The sequence below is a fragment of the Aythya marila genome (assembly GCF_965140915.1).
Source record: "Aythya marila genome assembly, chromosome: 5".
NCBI classification, from domain to species: Eukaryota; Metazoa; Chordata; class Aves; order Anseriformes; family Anatidae; genus Aythya; species Aythya marila.
The window spans coordinates 20051634-20073145 of record NC_139046.1 but is presented as its reverse complement, the minus strand read 5'-3'; the positions used below and the strand labels follow the sequence as shown (position 1 = coordinate 20073145).

At 41.4% G+C, this 21512-nt stretch overlaps 4 protein-coding genes across 6 annotated transcripts in view; 1 reads left to right on the top strand and 3 right to left on the bottom strand.

The window, feature by feature from the left end:
- LOC309878507 (L-lactate dehydrogenase A chain) overlaps positions 1 to 21512 on the bottom strand; it is a 246290-nt gene that overhangs the window by 146066 nt on the left and 78712 nt on the right. The gene's annotated exons all lie outside the window — the stretch shown is intronic.
- Positions 1000 to 1926, bottom strand: LOC309879135 (olfactory receptor 4E2-like; the record flags this gene model as incomplete). The annotated part of the gene is made up of 1 exon (XM_082762497.1): positions 1000 to 1926. The coding sequence occupies one exon, from the start codon at positions 1924 to 1926 to the stop codon at positions 1000 to 1002; it is 927 nt and encodes a 308-aa protein (XP_082618623.1).
- LOC309879280 (olfactory receptor 4S2-like) lies at positions 6602 to 7531 on the bottom strand (the record flags this gene model as incomplete). The annotated part of the gene is made up of 1 exon (XM_082762819.1): positions 6602 to 7531. One exon carries the CDS (start codon positions 7529 to 7531, stop codon positions 6602 to 6604), a length of 930 nt encoding a protein of 309 aa, XP_082618945.1.
- Positions 15556 to 21173, top strand: LOC309878550 (proto-oncogene Mas-like). Of its 3 annotated transcripts, none has more exons than XM_082761200.1 (2): positions 15556 to 15659; positions 19001 to 21173. In XM_082761200.1, the coding sequence occupies exon 2, from the start codon at positions 19022 to 19024 to the stop codon at positions 19973 to 19975; it is 954 nt and encodes a 317-aa protein (XP_082617326.1). In that variant the 5' UTR covers positions 15556 to 15659; positions 19001 to 19021; the 3' UTR covers positions 19976 to 21173. The 3 variants fall into 3 exon arrangements, with proteins under 3 accessions (XP_082617326.1, XP_082617328.1, XP_082617327.1); XM_082761202.1 differs by having other exon boundaries at positions 15577 to 15659; positions 19062 to 21173; XM_082761201.1 differs by lacking the exon at positions 15556 to 15659 and adding an exon at positions 17668 to 17778.

The following is a 21512-nucleotide window of genomic DNA, read 5'->3' as shown; positions in this document are numbered from 1 at the left end:
CTGACACAGAGGAAATGATTCTTCTTTCACAAACAGTGGAAAGAGGAATCACTCAGGCTCCAGAACCCCTCTCTCACCAGACTGGTGTGATAACAGCAGGTAGTATCTTAAGATGGGATCTCAAACATTTTTGAACGGGTTGTAGTCATGTGCTGTGGCAAAGAATGGGTTGTGGTGATGAGAAAAGTTCATCCATTGTTACAAGAAACAGACAAACGTTATGGAAACAAACACAGAAAAGCAAAAGAAAGACAAAAGGAAAAAAAAAAAGACACTGACAAAGACCACAGTTATTCAGATCTTTCTACTTTTTAGTTCAAGGAACAGAATGATCCGTGCCTGAAGAAGTTCATCGTGTTTCTTAATAAACAGTAGAAATGTTAGCACAAGTTCCGTTGCGTAATGGTGGTTCACTTTTTCCAATCAGTATTCAGAGGTTGCTCAATGACTCCCACTTGAGCAGATACTGTGATCAAATGTTTTTTTCTTTAGACTCTGCTTTATCCTACAGCATAATTCTTTTTCTATTGGAATTTCATTCCAAACATCTGAGCTCTGCCCAAGAAAAACTTCTAATTTACTCACTGCTTCACCAGGCTCAATGTATAATACCATCAAATCTTCTCTACTCAAGTCTGGTCCTCCTGACTTCTCTTTGAGGGTGCAGAGGAGGATACCCTAATCACTATCAGAAACTGCAATTATAATTGCAAGGCACTGTGAAGAGCAACAACCTTTAAAAATGTCTCATCTGTGCTGCAGCAGCGACAAATTCAGAGGTGGACTAAGGAGACCTAAAGCCCATAAAACAGACAACGGTATCAATGAAATCTACTACTCTGAAGAAACCAATGTTAGGTAAATTCCTGAACTGGAACTAAACATCCTTTGGGTTTTAGATACTGCCCTACATGTTGAATTCCAACACTGTTCCCATATCCTGATCTGCCACTGGTCTGTAGGAAGGTAACACCAGGTTTTCTGCACAGCCAGCTTGTCTCAGAAGAATCTGCAGCGCTGCCAGAGTTTCCACATGGATGCCTTCACCTCATTATTCCTCAGGGTATAGATGAGTGGGTTCATCACTGGGCAGAAGACAGTGTAGATCACACAGATATGCTTGTCAGAGGAAAAACTAGTGAAGGGCCGGAGGTAGATGAAGATGCAGGGTATAAAGAAAAGGGTGACGACCATCAAGTGTGAGGCACAGGTGGAAAGTGCTTTCCAGTGCCCCTCAGTGAAGCGGACCCTGACTGTGACCAGGATGAACGTGTAAGATGTGACCAACACCAGGAAACAAGCCAGGGATATTAAGCCACTGTTGGAGACCATGAGCCACTCGGTGACACGGACATCCATGCAGGCAAGCCGGATGACAGGAGGCACGTCACAGAAGTAGTTGTCTATTGCATTGGGGCCACAGAAGGGAAGCTGGACTGTGAGCAGTGTCTGGACGATAGAGTGGAGGAAGCCCCCAGCCCAGCAGGCGAATACCAGGACCCAACATACCTGCCGGCTCATGATGGCTGTGTAGTGCAGGGGCTTGCAGATGGCGGTGTAGCGGTCATATGCCATCACTGTCAGGAGGAACATCTCTGTTGCCCCAACAAAGTGCAGAAAAAACAGCTGGGCTATACAGTCCTCAAAGGCAATGGTCTTCCTTTGTGAGAGCAGGTCCACCAGCATCCTGGGAGAGGTGACAGAGGTGCAACAGATATCTATGAAGGACAAGTTGCAGAGCAGAAAGTACATAGGTGAGGACAGCTTGGGGTCAGCTTTGACTGTCACAATAATGAGAAGGTTCCCCAGGAGAACCATGGCATAGGACAGAAAAAAGAAGGCAAAGAAGAAGATTTGCAGCTCCCTTGTATCAGAAAGCCCAAGAAGGATAAATTCAGTCACCCGGGAGAAGTTTCCTAGTGTCATGGCATCAGGCTTCCACGGTGCAGGTGTGGGCATGAAGTCATGGGCTGGCCAGGAAGAGAAAGAGATGTGCTCCAAGGTTCATGGATGGTGAGGGAAGGATGCATTACTCCTATTCTGCATGCTACAGAAAGCAGAGTCACATCATGAATTACAGTGAGAGTTTGCAGAGAGTACTGGCTGCCTTTCATCTCCCATCTGCCCACTCCCTTTTCAGGCTTCCAGCCCCTCATCCCTGAACTTACTCTGACCACTGTTTTCTGCTTTGTAATGGATATGACAAAGTGCATATTCCCATTCTGTCAGGGAGGAGTCACATTCTTCTTTCAAAGGATGAGAGATATGAATGCTGGAAAAACACTATTACCATCCTTTCACCCACTGGGAGTATAAAGTGCCATCATGGAAGGCAAATACTTGCTATGCCCAAGCATCATGTCTACAATATATGGCTGAACCACGAGCTGTTCCATGCTCTCTTCCTAGTTGCTTTCCTTTAAACTGACAAAAGGGTTCTCCAGTTAGCTTGTCAGCTCTGAAACTAGAGATACATGCACAGAAGCCAGGCCTGGGAGGTTCCTCACTGGTGTTCCTCTCCATTGAGCTAGCAGTTGTCTGGTAGCTTGATTGCTGTCTTAGGCCTGATGTTGACAGCACATGCTCTTCTGAAGAACATATTTTCTAACATAGCATAACCTGCAAAACACTTCATGCATTCTATGTTCCCTCTGTGTTACTCAGAGACATCTTTAAAGTTCTTCAGTGGATGTATACCCTGTTTTGTAGAGGTTAAAATATGACCATTGGTAAAATGCTCATTTTCATTTACAATCACACCAGAAAATTCTTCATCTGCTCATTTTTCTCTGAGAGTTTATAAGTCAGCAAGCAGGAGACTACTGCTAAGAAAGCATTTGATGCCTTTGATACATGCTTCTTACCTTTTGCTAATACCTGAGCAATTTATTTGGTTACTACTCTATTCTCCACCACTTTGCAGTAGTTCTCAGAGTGCTTCTCTTTCCCATCAAACAGGATTGCTTCATGAGTAATTCAGAATATATGACTGCAAATCAAACACTAGTTTAGAAATGGTCCCACTTTGTCCTCTCCCCCAGGGGCTCAGTAATCTTCCAGAGCTAGCACAGCTGCAGAGGGGATGACTGGCCATCTGTCTGTAGTGACCCCTCACGCTGTAGTAGACAGATGCCTGCAGTACAGGCATCACAGCACTGGCTCCCTGTATAGTCAATGAAGAGAAACAAACACTCTATAAAGTTTACCTTGTTTAGATCATCGCACTACAATGAGATGCTTATACCCTAGAAGTTTGCACACCTGTCTGAATATAAATGGAGAGCAGACACCTGTCCCATGCTAGATGTCTCAATTGCAATCAATGTTAAATGAAGCTGCCTGAAAGGATCCAACTGGCCAAAGTGTTACAGTAGCATTTACATGTTTCTGTACATTTTCAACAGATTACCAAGCATTTCTCTCAGCCTTTCACATGGATGCACACAACCACACATGTTCTTTAATATGGTATGGCTGATACGAAAAACACAGACAAAGATGAGATTTTAAAAACAAACAAACAACAACAACAAAAACAGGCTGCTACTGTACCAAGTTACTAAATGTTGTTACAACATGAACTTCCAAGTCTGAACTCCACAGCATTTGTCGTCTGAACACATTTATAATCATTCACTCCAAATTTGTTTCTACTTTGTTTTCATCTGACAAGGCGTTGTTCCACTCTTATTCCTTCTGCTTGTAATTGCCACACCCTACTCTTGTTTAAGTTTCTTGTTGCACAGAAATTTGTTTCACAAGATTTTCTAGCAATTTTTCTTGTCCTGGCAGGCTACAAACATATTATATTGTGATAGTATCAATATCCTGTTTTCCATCTACCATTTAGTCAGAGAGATCCAATGAGGCAACACCTTCAAGACTTTCAGAGCCGACCTCAGAGTTTCCTGCATCTCTCTTCTTAAACTCAGACCATCCTAGCACAACATATAAATACTCCTGTAATGTATTGGATATGGAAGGTAGTTTTCTAGTAGTGGAGTTGGATCTGTGAGAACTGTTTTGTTACCAAACTTCAAGTAGCTGCCCAGGGCCTTATTAAAGAGATTTGGTGATTGGGTCCCTGGTGTGCAACAACACAGCAATTTGTTCCTGAAGGCTGACGGGAAAGGACAAGGCACCATGCACTTCTACACACTCAGGGGCCTTTTGTGTGGGAAAAAAAAAAAAAAAAAAAATGCTCCTAATAAAACAAACATAATTGTAGAGTCGTACGAACAATCCCTGCATTGAGAAATGTTGGGCACCAGGAAACATTGCTTGGATCAGAGGAGCTGCAGAGTTGCCATAGTGGGAAACTGCAGTCACACAGGGATAGACTGGATTCATTCACCATTCATTCACCAAGACAAAAGAAAGTCTGGGCAGACCAAATATGTTGTCAGAGGTGGTGCGTCACTGAAAACTGAGTCTCAAATCAAAAACAGCTTGAATTTGTTTCCTCGAACTCTCATTTCAGTATTTAAATGGTCACTTTTAAACTTAGGCTGAAATGGGCTCTGCAGTATCAAAGCAGTTTGTGTTTGGTACTTGACTTTATCCCTTTTAGAGATTCTTCAGTTTCCTTACTGGAAACAGCTGAGGAAAAATCAGCCAAACAATAACATTCTTATTAAGAAGATGAGGAACATTTTCAGTGTTCAGCTAGGAAATGGGTTGTATTTCATCATGGAGAGAGATTTAATCACCCTATTTCCACTGATATACCTATCCTATAGATAATACTAGTGCAATAGTGCAATACTTCCAGAGAACTGGTCAAAACATGAAACTTCATCCAGTGTCTAAATAAAGCTATGAAAACTATCCTGATAATTCCTGTGGACGGTGGATGAAGATTTTATAGATTTTAACAGTTCTTGGATTGCTGTACTGATCTGCTATGAAGGTCACTGATGACATAAAGTCAAGGCTTTGGAAATGTGTTAGAGAGCAGGGCTCCTTTAAGTTGATCCAGTCAAGAACAGCTGTGATTTTAGGTTTGTAGTGCATGAGTTTTGTTGGGAAATAAATCACACATCTTACATGTGTTGTCTTTCATTGGTCAGTTTAGATTCTGAATGTTTTGGGGACCCAGGGTCAGGAGGGAGAAAAACACTGAAGTGGATAGCACATTTACCAGGAAATACCAAATAAAAAAACGAGAGTTCAGACTTTCCATTGTAGGAACCCTTTTAGCTATTAGCCTAGTGAGTTTTTGCATCATGATACTGACACTGAGCAGTAATAAGAGCAATTATTATTACTGGAAATTGCAGTGGCAGGGGAAGTGGAGAAGATTCCTCTCCTGTTACCTGCATCAGCAAATGACCAAACTAGCACCTAATACCAGTGTTTTAATAGCTAACTCATGGAGTCAGCATATGACAATGTGGTTTTGATAAGAAAGCATTAACTGTAAGAAGAACAGGGAAATCCAGCGGTATGATTGTTCAGCCTGGAAATGAGGAGGCTGAGAGGAGACCTCATCACAGTCTACAGCTTCCTCACAAGGGGGAGCAGAGGGGCACGTGCCGATCCACGCTCTTTAGTGAACAGCGGTAGGATCTGAGGGAGTGGAATCAAGCTGTGACACGGAAGGTTCAGGCTGGATATCAGGAAGAAGTTCTTCACTGGCACCCAGCCTGTTGGAGTTTAAGAAGTGTTTGGACTGTGCTCTTAGCCATATGCTCTGAATTTTTGGGTAGACCTCTGTGGGGCCAGGATTTGGATTCGATGACCCTTATGGGTCCCTTCCAACTCAGGCTATTCTATGATTCTATGATAGCATCTAGCAGCAGGCAACGATGAGCTTTGCAGAAACCTTGGGCCACCATTTTGCAGCTGCATGGGCTGCAGAGTAGCTAGAATTTGCATGCTTGAAAGTTCACCCTCTGGTAACAGCAAGCTTTGCCTGAAGAACATTTTTAATATGTACATATTGGTGTTTATTTATTTATTTATTTGCTGATGTTTCAGCACAATCTGACATCTTTCCCTGCCCTAACATAACCTGTTTCTCTCATGTTCCTATTTTACCCTGAAATGAGTCCCATCTCCCCAAAGGCTGCTGACTCATCAGCTTGCTCAGTTGTAAACACATCATGTTAGCACACAAAAACACACAAGATGAAAGCTGCCAATGCCATGCTGAACTGAAGGGATTGTTTACTCATAGAAGCTCGGAACTACCATCACTCCTTTGTGCAGAAACGTAAGGAGACACCACTCTCCAAAACTTGTAGGAGATAGTAGGAAAGAACTTCCCAAAATACTTGATTTTTACTCTTAATGCTGGGAGAAGCCTAGACAAATACCCAAGATACAGCTATGACATGTTTGAAGGTAAACACCACAATACTACCCACAACACTCAGGTTTGATAGGTGACAACAATCTAATATATTTTTGGCTGACAGTTTCCGAAGAAAATAAAAGATGCATAAATCCTTGAATTTAGCCTCAGCTCTATTCCAAGAAGCTGTGCTAAAAACAGAGCAACATTACTGGAAAGTCCTTCCTGAACACTTCTCTTTTCCTCCCCGTGGTTTTTTTTTTTTTTCTGAGCTCACGTCATTGTACAAGCAAGCACTGTGTTGTTTCATGTCTCACTCCTCTTCACTTTTCTGCTCCACAACTTTTTTATGGCATTTTTCACCTCTTCATTTCGGAGGGTGTAGATCAAGGGATTGAGCACGGGCGTGATGATGGTGTAGAACACAGAGATCATCTTGTCTGCTGAGAAAGTGGTGGAAGGGCGCATATAGATGAAAATGCATGGCCCAAAGAACAGAATTACAACAGTGACATGGGAGCTGCACGTAGAGAGTGCTCTGAGACGCCCTTTGGAAGAGTATGTCCTTAAAGAGACCATGATAATAACATAGGAAACAGCAAGGACAACAAAACAGGTGAGAGAAATCAGACCACTATTGGTAACCACAAGGACACTAATGACATAGGTGTTAGTGCAGGCCAGCTTCAGCAATGGGTGAACATCACAGAAATAGTGGTCAATCTCATTGGGTCCACAGAATGGCAGCTGAATGGTCAGCAGGGCCTGCACCAGTGAGTGGACAAAGCCTCCCACCCAAGAAGCTGTCACCAGACAGCCACAGACATGTTTATTCATAACATTTGTATAATGAAGTGGCTTGTGTATAGCAACGCAACGATCATATGCCATCACTGTGAGAAGGAAGATCTCAGTGCAGCCAAAGAAATGGCCCATAAACAGCTGAGCTATGCAACCCACAAAAGGGATGGTCTTCTTACCAACAAGAAGGTCATAAATGAGTTTGGGAGCTGTTACAGTAGAGTAACTTATGTCTAAAAAAGACAAGTAGCTCAGGAAGAAGTACATGGGAGAGTCCAGCCGTTCACTTGTCTTTATAGTGATGATGATAAGCAGGTTTCCAAAAATGATAATGGCATACAAGACTAGGAATAACAAGAAGCACACTTTTGCTGTTGTCTTATCTTGTGTGAGTCCAAGGAGGATGAACTCTGTCACATTGTTTTTGTTCTCCATAGACACTAAGTAGACAGGACCTGAAGTAAAGAAAAGAGCTGCCAGATACAGCATTAGAAATAGGATGGTATCAGTACACAAACATATTCATCACTAGTATGCTAAATACTAATCATATTTCCACTGATGTCTTTGGGGGGGCGGGGGGGGACGGGACAGTTTCCATTTAAAATCAGTGCTTCCCTCAAGGAATAAAGCTGCTATCCAACTCAGAATGTATTATTGAAGTGTATAATAAGAAGCTCAGATTATTTACCTGAGGAAGGTGGTAGAAATAATACCTTCAAGAATCCTAGTTCTCACCTTTGTCTCTTAAAAAAAAAAAAAGATGACTACTAAGTTCCCTCAAGACCCACTTTTACCCAATACTGTCGACTTTGAAATAAAAAGTTGAACCAAAGGGACAATGCAGCTATAATTCAACTCCCAAAACTTTAGTCATGGCCTGAGGAAGGTCCCTGCTCAAGAAGAGAATGTACTTTCCTTTTCAGTCCTCTAAGGGAATGCAACAGTACCGCTCCTTATTATCTCTCTGACTGTGACAGACCTGTATAAGCTGTCACAGAAAGAGCTGCCCAGTGTTTCCTTGGACCACCTTTCTTACAGTACATGCATGAGCTAATCTGGAGCTAATTTGCATTAATGGTGTGTTAGAAGGGGGATTGTATACCTCACCCAGGCCCTGGACTGAATGTTGAACTCCTCATAAATACATCTGGGTTAATGAATGCACCCCTGCTGACTCCCATACAGTATCCACAGTGTTCAATTTATATATGAAAACAGAGGTGGCGAGGATGTAACAACCTTGTCTGTGACACCAGTAAATTGTCTGGTGTATGAATCCCATTTGACAATCACAGGTCACTCAGTTCTATCTCCTGAGCTCTCTGCCTCACCCACTAGCTATACACATTCAGCACAGCAGAGAAAATGGTCTTTAGGGTCTCCAACCCTATCTCTGTGCTCCTCCAAGACCAGAGGGAAAGCACTGTGGGGAAAACCCAAGTGTGTGTGTTGTGACCACTGATTTCTGATGTACAGCTAGGGGGGACAATGTAAGACTGAGCACATAGGAAACGCTGTCATCAGCTTCTGAGTCCTCTCTAACACTGACATGCTTTTGACAGATTATTATGGGAACAGGATATGGGGGGGTGGGGGGGGTGGGGGGGAAAGGCAACTAAAAACCCAAATTAAAACAAGGGCTAAAACCTGAGGTCTGTAGTTAAGGTTTTTCTAATTCATAAAATGGACCTCACAAAAGTCACTCTACAGAATTCTCTATTTTTTAAAAGCAGGATTTTGCAGTCATGCTTGAACAGAATGATGTAACAATATCAGAGAACTTACACTGTTTATGTTTGCCAGTCTCCAAGAGTTTACTTGCTATTGCTCCTCTGATGACCTCCTCTGACCAGTTTAGGTGGTTTCATCAAAATGGCTGAAGTGCAAGTTGCTGCTTAGATGTCACAAGAGCAGTCCACACCTCTGCCAATTCTGAAAGCTACAGCAGCTGAAAAGCACAACTTGACTCTCCATCTGCGTTTCTCATTTTGCAAGAAACAACTTCCAAGAGCATCTGCAAGAACAGCTCTCTCTCACAAGATGGGGAAATTGAAGCAGAAATATTTAAAGTGTATCATGCAGCAGAAGCACAAGACTACTTGGAGTAATGAGATCCCAGAGGCATATGAAGATTTCTTTGTCAGAAGTCGTCAGTGGACAAACAGCTAAAAATTGTACTTTGCATACTGTTAAGGTAGTCTCTGGAGGGTGACACTAGAGTGTGGTCATCTAGACTGTGTTACATCGTGCATGATTTGCCTGCTTGGTTGTTTGATGGCTGGGTTTTTAATGCTGTCCAGATAGACTCCATTTACTATTGGCCATGTATTTCTTCTGGAAGCATTGCTGGTTCAGATAAACATCACAGCTGGCCATTTGCAAGACTTTTATTTCTTTTAGCTTTGCAATCAAATGTTCCTGGAGTAAAGGAATGACACATGACATTTAGATAAATTCTGTTTTCTGTCCTAAGGTAGTATTTCTGATATGTGTACTTATTCTGTATTAACTTGTTCTAACTATCTCATGTTGACAGTGCAAATAAATATCAAAACTGTGCTGTGGACTGCTATTCCTTAGACATCTGGTCTGTACAAATTTGAAAGAAAAAAAAAAAAAGTGGAAGTAAAACAGGAAATCATTTCAAAACTTTAGAAAGGATTGTGGTTAGTCCTCACTGCCTATCACGTATTTTTACTCAGACAATGCAAAATACAGAAGGTATTGTTTAATTCTTTATATTATTTTCAGTGACACCTTCCATAAGGTATGATCAAACTTTTGCCCAGCAGCAGCCAAAAGCGAAGAAACAAAGTTAAAAAAAAAAATAAAAGAAAGAAAGAATTATAAGCCCTAGCTTGGGCTAGGAACACCTTGTAACCTTAAACCCTACTTAGGTGATGTTAAGGTGTAACACAGGAGCAAGCATTTATAGAGACTGTAAATGAAGAAATAAAAGGGAAGTGCTTCAGTTACCTTTGGATAGTACCATGCAGGTACTGGATAGGCTATGCACATGGAAAAATAAAGACACGTGGTTCATCAGCACTGTCATTATCAATAATGAATTCTATATCAGATGCGCTTGCAGACTATTAAATAGATTGGGTTACTCTCAAGTTTATGAAGTGATTGTTTTGCATATTTTTTTAGTGTAGGTATTTAATTCTCCTTTGATGAAACCTCAGCCATGGCTATTACTGAACCGAGACAGGTGCACTCTGTGATTTGCTCCTCCATCCTGGTCCTTCAGGATTTGTAAGGCCTGGGTCTATGGTCAGTGTGCTACGGACAAGGCCAGTATGTGCACCTCAGGCACTACAGGGGCTGCAGGGCAGATCATGCCCATGTTTCCCCTCACTGTAGAACAAGTCCATGATAACAATCTTTGTAAAAACAATGCCTTCAAGAATACCTGGAAATACTGCTTGGAGTGCTGATTTATTTTACAAGTGATGATGATCTTTGAATTGTTGTTTAGGGTGGAAATGAAACCACTCACAGGGAAAAAAAATCTCTTGTATATACATTTTGAAACACAATTTTCCAATATCATGGGCTGAAAAATGACTTCTGGTGAACTTACCTATCACGGAGAAAGCAGCAATTTCTGTAGTCACATATGATTTTAGTATTTTGCTTGCTCTAAATCTTAGCAATTCTAATTTGAGAGGAAGGAAGAATGAAAGGATCTTTTCAGATTGTTTTTCCCAACACTGTATGAATTCTACCTAGGACTGATTTCTGATGCACTCTGGGGTATATTTTCAAGATTTAATATCTGCTTAATGAATCTAATCTAGACAATGGTCAGTATAAATCTCTCTATATATAGGCAGAATGGCTAAATTAGAGAAAATAAATTAAAGTTCCAGAGCCCTTTATTTTTCCATTGACTAGCCTGAGTAAATTAACATCACTGGGGTAAAGTTAACTTCAAGGAATAATCCTTTTTGTACCCTGAAAGTAGCTCAGAGCTTTCCCTAATGCCATACTATTTTTTGTGTTATGGCTGAACTCCTTATTCCTGGGCATTTCTAAATTTCTAGTTTCTCTTTTCAGACATGGTCACACTCAAGCATGTTCGTGGGGCTTCTTTGGTTCAGCCAGTTCCAGGTACAGCTCCAGAGCAGTACATGTCACTCGTAAATAAGTGAACTACATCTTTAAAAAGACTTAATAGCCATTAACAGCTTACCATTATCCAATCAGACCATCAGAGTTCCTTTGGTCAAAGATGTCTAGAAACCAGTATATTAAACTTTGTATAGAGTTTACAAAAAAAAAAAAAAAAGAAATAAAAAAGGCACTTTTAGAATAAAATTATCAACTGTATAGGATGTATTTTATCATGGAAACATTCCCAGTCAACTGGTGTTAAACATCACCAGTGCAAGTCTTGCCCAATGAAACCACAATCTGTTCTTCCTGACTGTGCAGGTGATCTCTTAGCAGAGAATGATGTGGAATGATTGAGTTAATGCAAATTTTTGAGCCCCCATTTAAAGTTACAGCATAATCAGAAAGTCTTGTGCAGACAAAAAACATCAGCATCTACAGGAAACAATGAAATGGAGAAAACCCAAGATTACTCTCAAACCCACAAACTAGAAAGGAAATGGGGAAAGTTAGGGACTTTTCCTGTGCTTACAGTTGTTCTAACTGTGGACAAAAGATAATCAAGAAGAAGGGTAAAATTGACATGGGTCCTTCCTTTTCCAGTATATCTTCATGAAAAAAAAAAAACAATCGATAAGAACAATGACATATTGATTTCTGCCTAGCCTTACCGAATTGTGATCCCTCCCTCCCTTCCTCCATCTCTCTCCCCCTCCCTCCCTCTCTCCCTTTCTCCCTCCCTCTTCTTTTAACTTAGCACTCACATAGCCTTCCTACAGAAAATAAAAAGTCAGAATGGGTGCCCATATACAGCTGTGCAGTACGGAGTGGAAGAGAAACAGTTGGGCTCCATCCAGGCCAGAACTCGAAGCAAACCCCACCAGGCTCAGGGTCACATTTAAGCAATCAGTGGTTCAGAAAGGAGTGACCAAATGATAAATGAACAAGGAAAACTACACAGCAGGTGGGAAACTCCTAAGCTAAACCAAGATGTATATTCTTGAAAGGATTGTAAAGACCCATTCGCAGCACAGCCAGCTTCACTGTTTATCCCTCTTGGTAAGGTCCCTGCCATCACCACCAAATTGCATTTTACAAAATATTCATCTGCCTCACACCATCTCATTGACTTATGTCACATAGAATTCTGTATCTGAGCTAGTCATATCCACACTTCTGCCTTTGCAGAGCAATTCATGACCAGCTTAAGCTGGCTACTTAAAGGTGTGATGAATTACTTGCTGGAGGTACGTATTTCTTTCTGTTGACTCTAAGAGGATCACAGGAACTAATTCAGTGGGGGATTCTCACATAATATGTCTTACCTCTTAAAGAACCTTTTCAGGAGAGACTAGAGCTGTATGATATGATGCAATCAGTTGCAAAGTAAAATAAATACCATATAGACTGCTAATATTTTAAAAAGGATGAGAATTTTTACCTTCTCCATACTGCACGCATCATCCCCTAAAACTTCAGGTGGTTAGTGGGAAACAAAAAAATAAATATAAAATTATCTAATCCAGGGCTGCAGAACTTGCCCTGTATGTGGTTCCAGCAAAAGATAAGAGTTGATCACTTCAGTGAAAATTTATTTTTCTATTTTCATATTTGTTCAAGAAGAAAGGAAGAGGAAAGGAAAGTAGGAAGAGACGAGAAGTAAGTGAACAGAAGAGAAAATAAAGATGGATAAGCTGGAAAAGTTATCTTCTCTGTATTTGGAGGCCTACATTTTTGTGTAGGGGTTTTGTGGTTTTATCTCATCTACATCTCTGTTCCCTGGTAGGGATGTGTTAGAGCACAGGGTCTTTAGAGAAAATAGAATGGAAAGCTTCCAACACTTGCTTATGAGATGCCTTTTTCTATATAATCCCATCTAATTTAGTTTCTTGTTTTCCTTTGTCACAAGTGTATCTTGGTATTTCCTGCCTATGTGAGAACTGCTTTGATGGTCTGTCTGGATAATGTAGCCTGTGTGCACTGAGTGTTACATTCATAACCCAGACGCAGAAGGGAAGGCTGAGAAGAAAAGCATTTAAGTACTGCTCTTCAGCCCTCTCTGAGGATAACCTCTCACCTGGAGGGCTCTTGGGGCTGCAGGAGGGAGACATGGAGGCTTAGTGAAAGGAAGGCATGACAGGAAGGGGCAAAGGAGACATGAATTCTGTCCTGACTGAAAAGGTTAAACAAACATATTTTAAAGAAACAGTCATGAGTCAATGCTAATGACATTTTGAAAGCATTTCAGGATTTCTCCACCACAAATAACAGCCAATGGGTTAGCTGAACATTAAACTGGACAAGTGTGTGCAGTGAATTAGTCCAGTTAACCCTTTCCAGAGTCCTTACTTAAACCAGGCTGAGAGCTCTATGGTTTTCCTAAGCATAGAGGTCCATTAGATCTGCTGCTTTGGTTTTCTAGTGCTGTGAGTAATAACACAGTACTTTTAGTGTATAAAAACAAACAAGAACTACATGAAACACAAAGCTTCATTTTTAAAAATTAAAAAGATTCCTATTGGTATAGAGAGAGGCACCATCCTCTAGGGGTGGTGAAGATTGGTCATGGTAATCCTTTAGGTAACCCTTGCAGGTTGGGCACACTTCTCTCACCAGTGGTTACGATTAATCTAAGTTTCCATAGAGGCAGAAGTCACTTCTTGATGAGCTTTCATCAAGTCCTATTTTGCATGAAATTTCATCACTGAAAATCCAGTGAGCAAAGCACAATGCTAGAACTTGCATGTTTTAGCAAAAGTCTGAATTACAAAGGAAGAAAAAAACAAAAAACAAAAAACAAAAAACAAAAAAAAAAAAAAAAAAAAAAAAACACAACTTCTTTTTACAAATGGGGAAACCAAAGACAGCAAGTCAGCTACTTTACGCCTATGGAAGTCAGCTGATTTGATTCTGACTTTGTCACTCTGTGCTGTCCTATGGAAAGACACAGATCTCTCCAGAAGTGGACTCATCTGATCTATCTTGGACCTGGTTTTAGGATAGGACTAAGTCTGAAAGGGACACCTGAAGTCCTGGCCAGGTTAATAAGGTTTAATAGAGTATTGGGTAAGAAAGTCTTACAGTCTTTGGGAAAAAAAAAAAGAGGAACAACAGCTGATAGAAGTCAAAGGTTAATCCTCGGGTACTTGGCATGCTAAACTAATTTGGGCCAGACCTGCTAGTTTTTGTACCCAGTGATAAATATGGCAATGATTGGGCTAACATCATACCCATCTCCTTTTGTTTCCCCAGCCAAATGGACTACTAAAAGAGACGTAGTGCACAGGTTCAAATCAACAGGAACGGGGAAAGGTGTTTACTCTGTTTTCACTCCACTGGGTTTAGCACACAGACCAGGAACCCACAGTGTCTGTGCTGCAATGTGGCTGAGGAGTGCTGTGCATGTTGAGTAGATGAGTGAGGTGCTGAAGATGGGCAGCAAGGGCTGACAAGGCAGGAAAGAGGCATGAATTCCATGGTGAGCAGGATGGGGATGGGGCACTGCTTGGGGGCAAGTTGTGAAACTGGAAATGGAAGGCATGAGGCTGGAGTTGGTGAAATCAGAAGTGCCTGAGGTGTGGTGAAGGACTGTGCCAAAAGACAATATGAAGTGGCATGTAATGGCGAAGGGTTTGAAGTTGCCTTTAAAAAGATGGTGACATGAGGAGCAGGCATTGTGTGATGAAGGCAGTACTAGGACAGGTCGTGCAATTGTGGCTACTGAGGTGTGCTGGGGCAGATCCTTCTCCAGGGCAAGTTGTGTGACTCAGTAGGAACCGATTTGCGAGGCCACTTGTGTTGGGAGAGGCTGGGGTCACACTCTGCAGTGATGGGCATTAAGGAAAGTGGCAGGGACAATCGGCCCTTGGGAATGAGAAGTTGTTCTGGGGGAGGTTGCGAAATCAGCAGCAGGGTTTACAGAAAATGGACTGGCAGTTTCTCAGCCCGTGTCACCCCAAGCAACAGTAAGGCATCCTCTACATGGACTGTGAAACTAGAGCACCCCAAGGATGGATGCAGGTGGGAAGTGAAGCAACAGTGCAAGAGGCAGAATATAATTTTGGACAGAATGTTTTTGCTTTTTAGTATTGTTAGACTGGCTGAAGAAGGGAGAAGTGGTAAAAATGCATTTCTTAAGACATGACAGCGACAGGTCCTGTACAAAGAGGGAAAGGGGAAGTAGTTCAGGTCTAAGTGACCACACACAAAAAACTAAATGTTTCCTCCAGAAAGTGATTCGCTGGCTCTCAGACATTACATTGACCACAGCTTTTTAAACAGTGCTTAAATAGCCTGGCACTACAGTGCTGACACAAGCAATGACACGAGCATTTTATCTGGACCACATGTCACAGGATTCAGGTTATAATTTTCCCCAGCAGATCCATACCAGGCAGCTGCTGCAAATCAGCCACTGAAGTTCCAAGGAATTCACAAAAAGGTGAGAAATTCTTAGATGACTATCTTTCCCATTGCACTTTGTCTGATGTTTTCTGTCAGTCATGCTTTTGCAGAGATGGAATGGGACAGGAGGAGAAAAAAATGGAAGAAAGGAAATCATACATTTCCCTCGCTTGAGGGTTAGAAATTGGCTATAGACACATAACTGCCTTGATCATTTTCAAGTTAGGGAAAGCTTCATCCTGGCGAGCCATTTTCATGAACAAGTGCTATTGTATTGCTTTAAATACACCTCTGTAATAGAAGATGCCACTATTCAGAGACCTAGCATTAGAAGTTTTTATCTTAGATGCTCAGCTAAGATTAGCCAAGAAAACACAACAGCTTAACTTCATATCCATACTCTAAAATGACTTTGTGGTGTCAAGGCTGTTCAGACTGACATCTGCCACAAGAATTATGTGGTACTCAGCTTGTAAACCACAGGCAAGATGTTTAATCTCAAGGGACTGAAGGGTCACGTAGACTCAGTTTGCTGATGTTTGATGCAAGCTTTCACTAATAATGTTTTATTAAGGAAGTAGACTCTTATAAAATAGGTATATAAGAAACAGAAGTTACTTTTTTGGTCTTCTTTTCCACAGTCTACAGAATTCAAAGAAGGATTTCTTCACTTCCATTACAGTGGAATGAAAAATTATTGATGTTTTGTCATCTATCCACAGGACTTCTCTTACAGCTAGTAGCTGTACCTGGCAGTCTTTATGCATATACTATCAATGGCATAAGGCCATGGCATTTAACATTAGGAAAATCTGCTTGATCAGCCTAAGTTAGACAGCTAATTGCCTGCCATTGTCTGAATTCCCAGCACAGACAGACATATCGCTGGAGGATGAGGTGAACTGCCTTCTGGAGACAATTGCAGCAGGGAGGTTGAATGACTGCTTCCCTAAAACAGGCACCTGGTCAGAAAGCTGGAGTGGGCTTACAGAGAGCTAAGTGACACTCAGATATTTGGGCCCTCTTTAAACCAATTAAAAATTTGTTTCAGGTCACACAGACAGATTGTGGCGAAGGAGAGTACTGCATTTAATCTTCTAAAGGCTAGGAAAGCATTTAACCACTGGATCTTCCTTTCTCCTCTCAGCAGACTCAGATCACAGAATTAGAGGCTGTTTCAGCTACTTTCCACTGTGAATCAACGTCTGATAATTTTTCATTGTGAGAGTCCTGCTGCCACCCAAAAAGCAGATAGAGAGGAAGTGAACAAAGTTATAAGGCCGTATCTTTTCAATTTGCTTGCTATAAATGTTCAGGAAGGCGGAGGCTTGCTAGTGTTATTGATCAGGCAGTATGCTACCCTCCCCAGGTAAGGAAAGAGAACATGAGTTTTGACTCAGGGATGTTCCATGCAGGGCTTACACACCTGTTGTGAAACACACTGTGCTGAAACAGAAATTCTGTGTGTTCAGAAGGAGATGATGATTTTTGTTTCCCGCAGTCCCTTTCAGAGTGCACTTAAATTCTTTCTTTAGAGACCATTGGTCTCTGAAGTTTTAACACTAGAAGCATATGATGTCACTTAATAGCCATGGATGGAAATATCCATCTTCCTAAAAAGAATATTGTGCATTGCCAGAAGTTCCCTGTTTTCAGTAAACCCTAAAGGTTTCTCATCCTGCAAGCTGTGATGAAGTTAAGAGTGGAGTTCACCTCAGATCCCTTTGGCTGTCTGCACATTAAACCTCTCACTAACATTGGCATTCTGCAATGTATCAGCTGCCAGGAAAGACAGGCAGGTGACTGTATGCCTCTCTTAGACACCTATCTTGGGAAAAAATACATGAATCCTAGAGGTGTTCATAAACCTCCGTCAATTCAAATTGAAGCTTTAATGGTTATATTACATGAGATGTTTGCATTTTTAATGGAGAAAGCTAGGAGTAATTGTCCCAGTTGGATGCCCGACCAAGCGTGTGCCTGCTACAGGCTAATGCAGCAAGATTGTCTCCACTGTCCCAGGCCATCAGCTGAGCAAGGAAACGACCTGCATCAGGCATTTATCTTGTCTTGGTCGACGTAGTACTGAAGAGGGTGTGTTTGGAGTGGCAAGATGAAACAATGATGATTCAATTTGTAACACTTCACTTGTTAAGGTAATCTATCTGCAAGCATGTTGCAGCATTTTACAAAGAGGGAAGAAACCATTGTGCCAGTTCAATGATTCCCCTCTTCCCAGCCCTCCCCATTTTGACTTGTTCCTTTCATCTTTTTAACTATCTCTTGCTGCTGTCTTTCAAGGCACTTCTCCACCTTCCAAGTCTAAATAGCTGGTGGGCAAAGATGATAAGGGTCACACTGTTTGATCTCATCAGACAAAAAAAAAAAAAAAAAAAAAAAAAAAAAGAGTGTGAATTCTACTTTTGGGCTTCATGTTTTGTTTTAGTTTGCTTGGTTGGTTGGTTGGTTAGTTGGCTTGGTTTGGAATCTTTTGCAAGATTCTTACTCAGATGCCATTATCATGGGGAAAGGAGGAGGATGAACTCAGGGAAGTGCTCAAGGCCAGGCTGGATGGGGCTTTGAGCAACCTGGTCTAGTGGGAGGTGTCCCTGCCTGTGGAAGGGGAGAGTGAAACTAAATGATCTCTGAGGTCCCTTCCAAATCAAACCATTCTGTGATTCTACAGATTCCAATATCCTGTGAGGGTCAGACATTTTGTCCCACATAAGGTTCTTACAGTGTCTCTCTGAGAAGGAAATTAAGGGCTGACTCAAATGAACCATATTAAACTATACCTTACTAAAATCTAAATCAGTCATCAACATAAAAAAACTACTAGCTATTTTGAGTAGCCTTTACCGTGTTTTCTGCATCTATGTATGACAAAACTTAATTGTCTGTAATACTGCTTAAACTTGTATACTGATTGCCTGCAACTTTTATACATTCTTGGCAAAATTCATCTCACTTAATCCTAGCAGCATGAAGCAAAGACAATTATACCAGAGTTGTTAACACTGGGTTCTCTTTTTATTCAGAGAAGTAAAAGATGTACTTTTCAGGCATGATTTATCTGAGTTACTATTGCTCATTTTAAGATATTTGTTTCCCATTGCTGACAGTAAAAAGACCCTCACAACATGAATCAAAAAAAGTGATAAACACATTGTAATTTAATTTGTCCTATGTGTCATATGTAATGTGGCCTCAGATGCAATGCTTTGAACAGTGCCTTGAAACACTGCACTCCAAGTCCAAGCACAGCAATCCCTCCTTGAATCTAGCTCTGGCTACAAAGAACTAGAACGACTCTGGAAACACCACCAAGTTATCAAGAGGGAAAGTTGCATGAGATTTACCACCTCTCTCTGCTTACAGGTCTGTGCGAAATCACTCATAATGAATACTTCAACTACATCACTCTTCCTTCCAAATGCAGACAGCCAAGCTCAAGGAGCTAATCACAGTGGTGATGCAGGAAAGGCAGAGGCATCTTATGCTGTCCTCAAGTTCATGGAAAGCTTCTGCCTCATCAGTGCTGCCTGTGGGATGGTGGGAAATGGCATGGTCATATGGTACCTTGGCTTCCGCATCCGCAGAAACCACTTCACTGTCTACATCCTAAACCTGGCTGCTGCTGACTTTGGGTATCTGCTCTGCATTGCCATCGAGACCGTTAAGTACTTGATGCAGTTCAACGTGGGGGTGCAGTTTGGGATATTCCTCTTCCTGGATCTTTTCATGTACGGGACTGGCTTGTATCTCCTGACGGCCATCAGCATTGAGAGGTGCCTGTCTGTCCTCTGTCCGATATGGTGCCGAAGCCACCGCCCAAAGCACTTGTCCAGCATCATTGCTGGTCTGCTCTGGGGTCTCTCCCTGCTGCTGAACACACTCGGATATGTACTGTGTACCATTCACCCCTCCAGCAGCTGTTCACCCCTGCTCATCACCATTGGAGTCTTGGATTTCCTCTTCTGCACACCCCTTATGCTGCTCTTCAGCCTGACCCTCTTCCTCAGAGTCAAGTGCAGCTCCCAGAAATTCCGAACAGGCAGGCTCTTCACCGTCATCATGCTCACTGTCCTCTTCTTCCTCATTTTTGCTGTGCCTCTGAGCGTCCTGATCCTCTTTGATTTCTTGGGCTACAAATTTCTCTACTCCCCTGAGATTGGCTTTGTGCTGTCCTGCGTGAATAGCAGCCTCAACCCAGTCATTTACTTCCTTGTGGGGAGCTACAGGGATCGAAGAATCAAGTTCGCCCTAAGACTGGCATTCCAGAGGGCCTTTGAAGATTCAGCAGATGACAAAGATGAACGGGAAACCCGTGACACGATAACCATGTCCTCCTAATACCCTGCTGTGCCTAATACAGTGACAGTGCTCTGGAGTTGAGGGCTGACTGCTTACAGAACTGAAGAACTCTGATGTATTGGGGGAGGCGGATCATCTCACCTAACCTTTAATGTCTTCATTGGAGACGTCTATCCTTTCGCTAGTTATTTGAATCTCCATCTGTATTAGGACTACACTGAAAGTGCCTATTTATTTTCAGTGACTATTAAATTATTTTGATGTGATAAGGTTAAATGTCTTGATGCCTGTATTTCATCAGTGCAATCCCATCCAGAGTTTACAGCTCACTCAATAAAGGCTCTTCTTTCAGAGCAAACCAAAATTGACATTCATAAATAGTCACTTTTTTACTCAGATCTCTGAAGATGATATGGGATTCATCCTCTTCCTTTGAAATCAACCACGAATTTCCTGTAAGACAGTCTATCTCCCTTAATTTTAAGTACGTGTATCTCAGCAACACATGCAGCCTTTTGTGGCTTGTAGGGTGCATGATTCTTTGCTTCCTAATGTAAGCATTTCAAATCGTGAAATGCTTTGTGTTACAGAAATCCCTTTCTCCTACTAATTAGGGAGTGTTTCATACAACAGAGTTGTGATGTAGCAGAAAAGGGCTCCAACCCCTACCAACTTTCTTTGCAACTTCATGCACTGAGTCGCATGCTTCGTTTTCTTGTATTTCAAAGAAATACAGAGCCGGAGTTGCATATTATTCTAGCTTCCTCCAACACAGCACAAAATATCTGCATTTAACTACAATATCCATTGGGTTGTTTTTTCTTCCTTTAAGAATGACAGATGATAAGAACCCATGGCCTCTAACATTTCCTGACCTACCATTAAAAATAAGTTCAAGGATAAGGAAAACATAGGAAAGAGAAGAAAAACAAATAAATAACACAATTTACAATAAGTAAATAAATAAATAAGATCTCTAGACCTAATTCCTGGAGATGCAAGATACGATTTTTTGAAATGTTGGACTAGCAGACTGCCCAATATTTGCTCTTTCAACTTAAATTGATGGAAGAGGGCAACACAAGTAATTTTCTTTGAGAAACCTTATAGGCTTCCTCTTCATGCATTCATCTGTAAATATGTTCCTAAAGGAAACTTGCCTTCTTCTCCTGTCTATTCTCTTTTCTCTGTTCATTTGTCTTTTTATTAATATTGAAAAACAACAATTAAAAATAGTGGTCACCCTAATGTCTGTGGCTGCTTTTTGCTTCCCATTTACAGTTCCTGAAAGCTGAAACTTGAGTTCCGTTTCTATTATTTTTTAATTTTTAATGCTATTTTTCTGCAGTGTACACATAGTTGATTCAGATTAGGTCTATGCCATCAATTATTTTCAGTAAGATTTTTTGTTCTTCCAACCTCTACTGGAGTTGGGAAGGGACCATCCATTTATCAGAATACATGTTAAAATGTTTTCCTTTTAATATCTGTAATGATTTTCTCATTGGGAGAACAAAAATTCATTTCCATTATTATTAAAAATGTTACAAGCCTTTAAGAAAAATAAAGGAAAGCA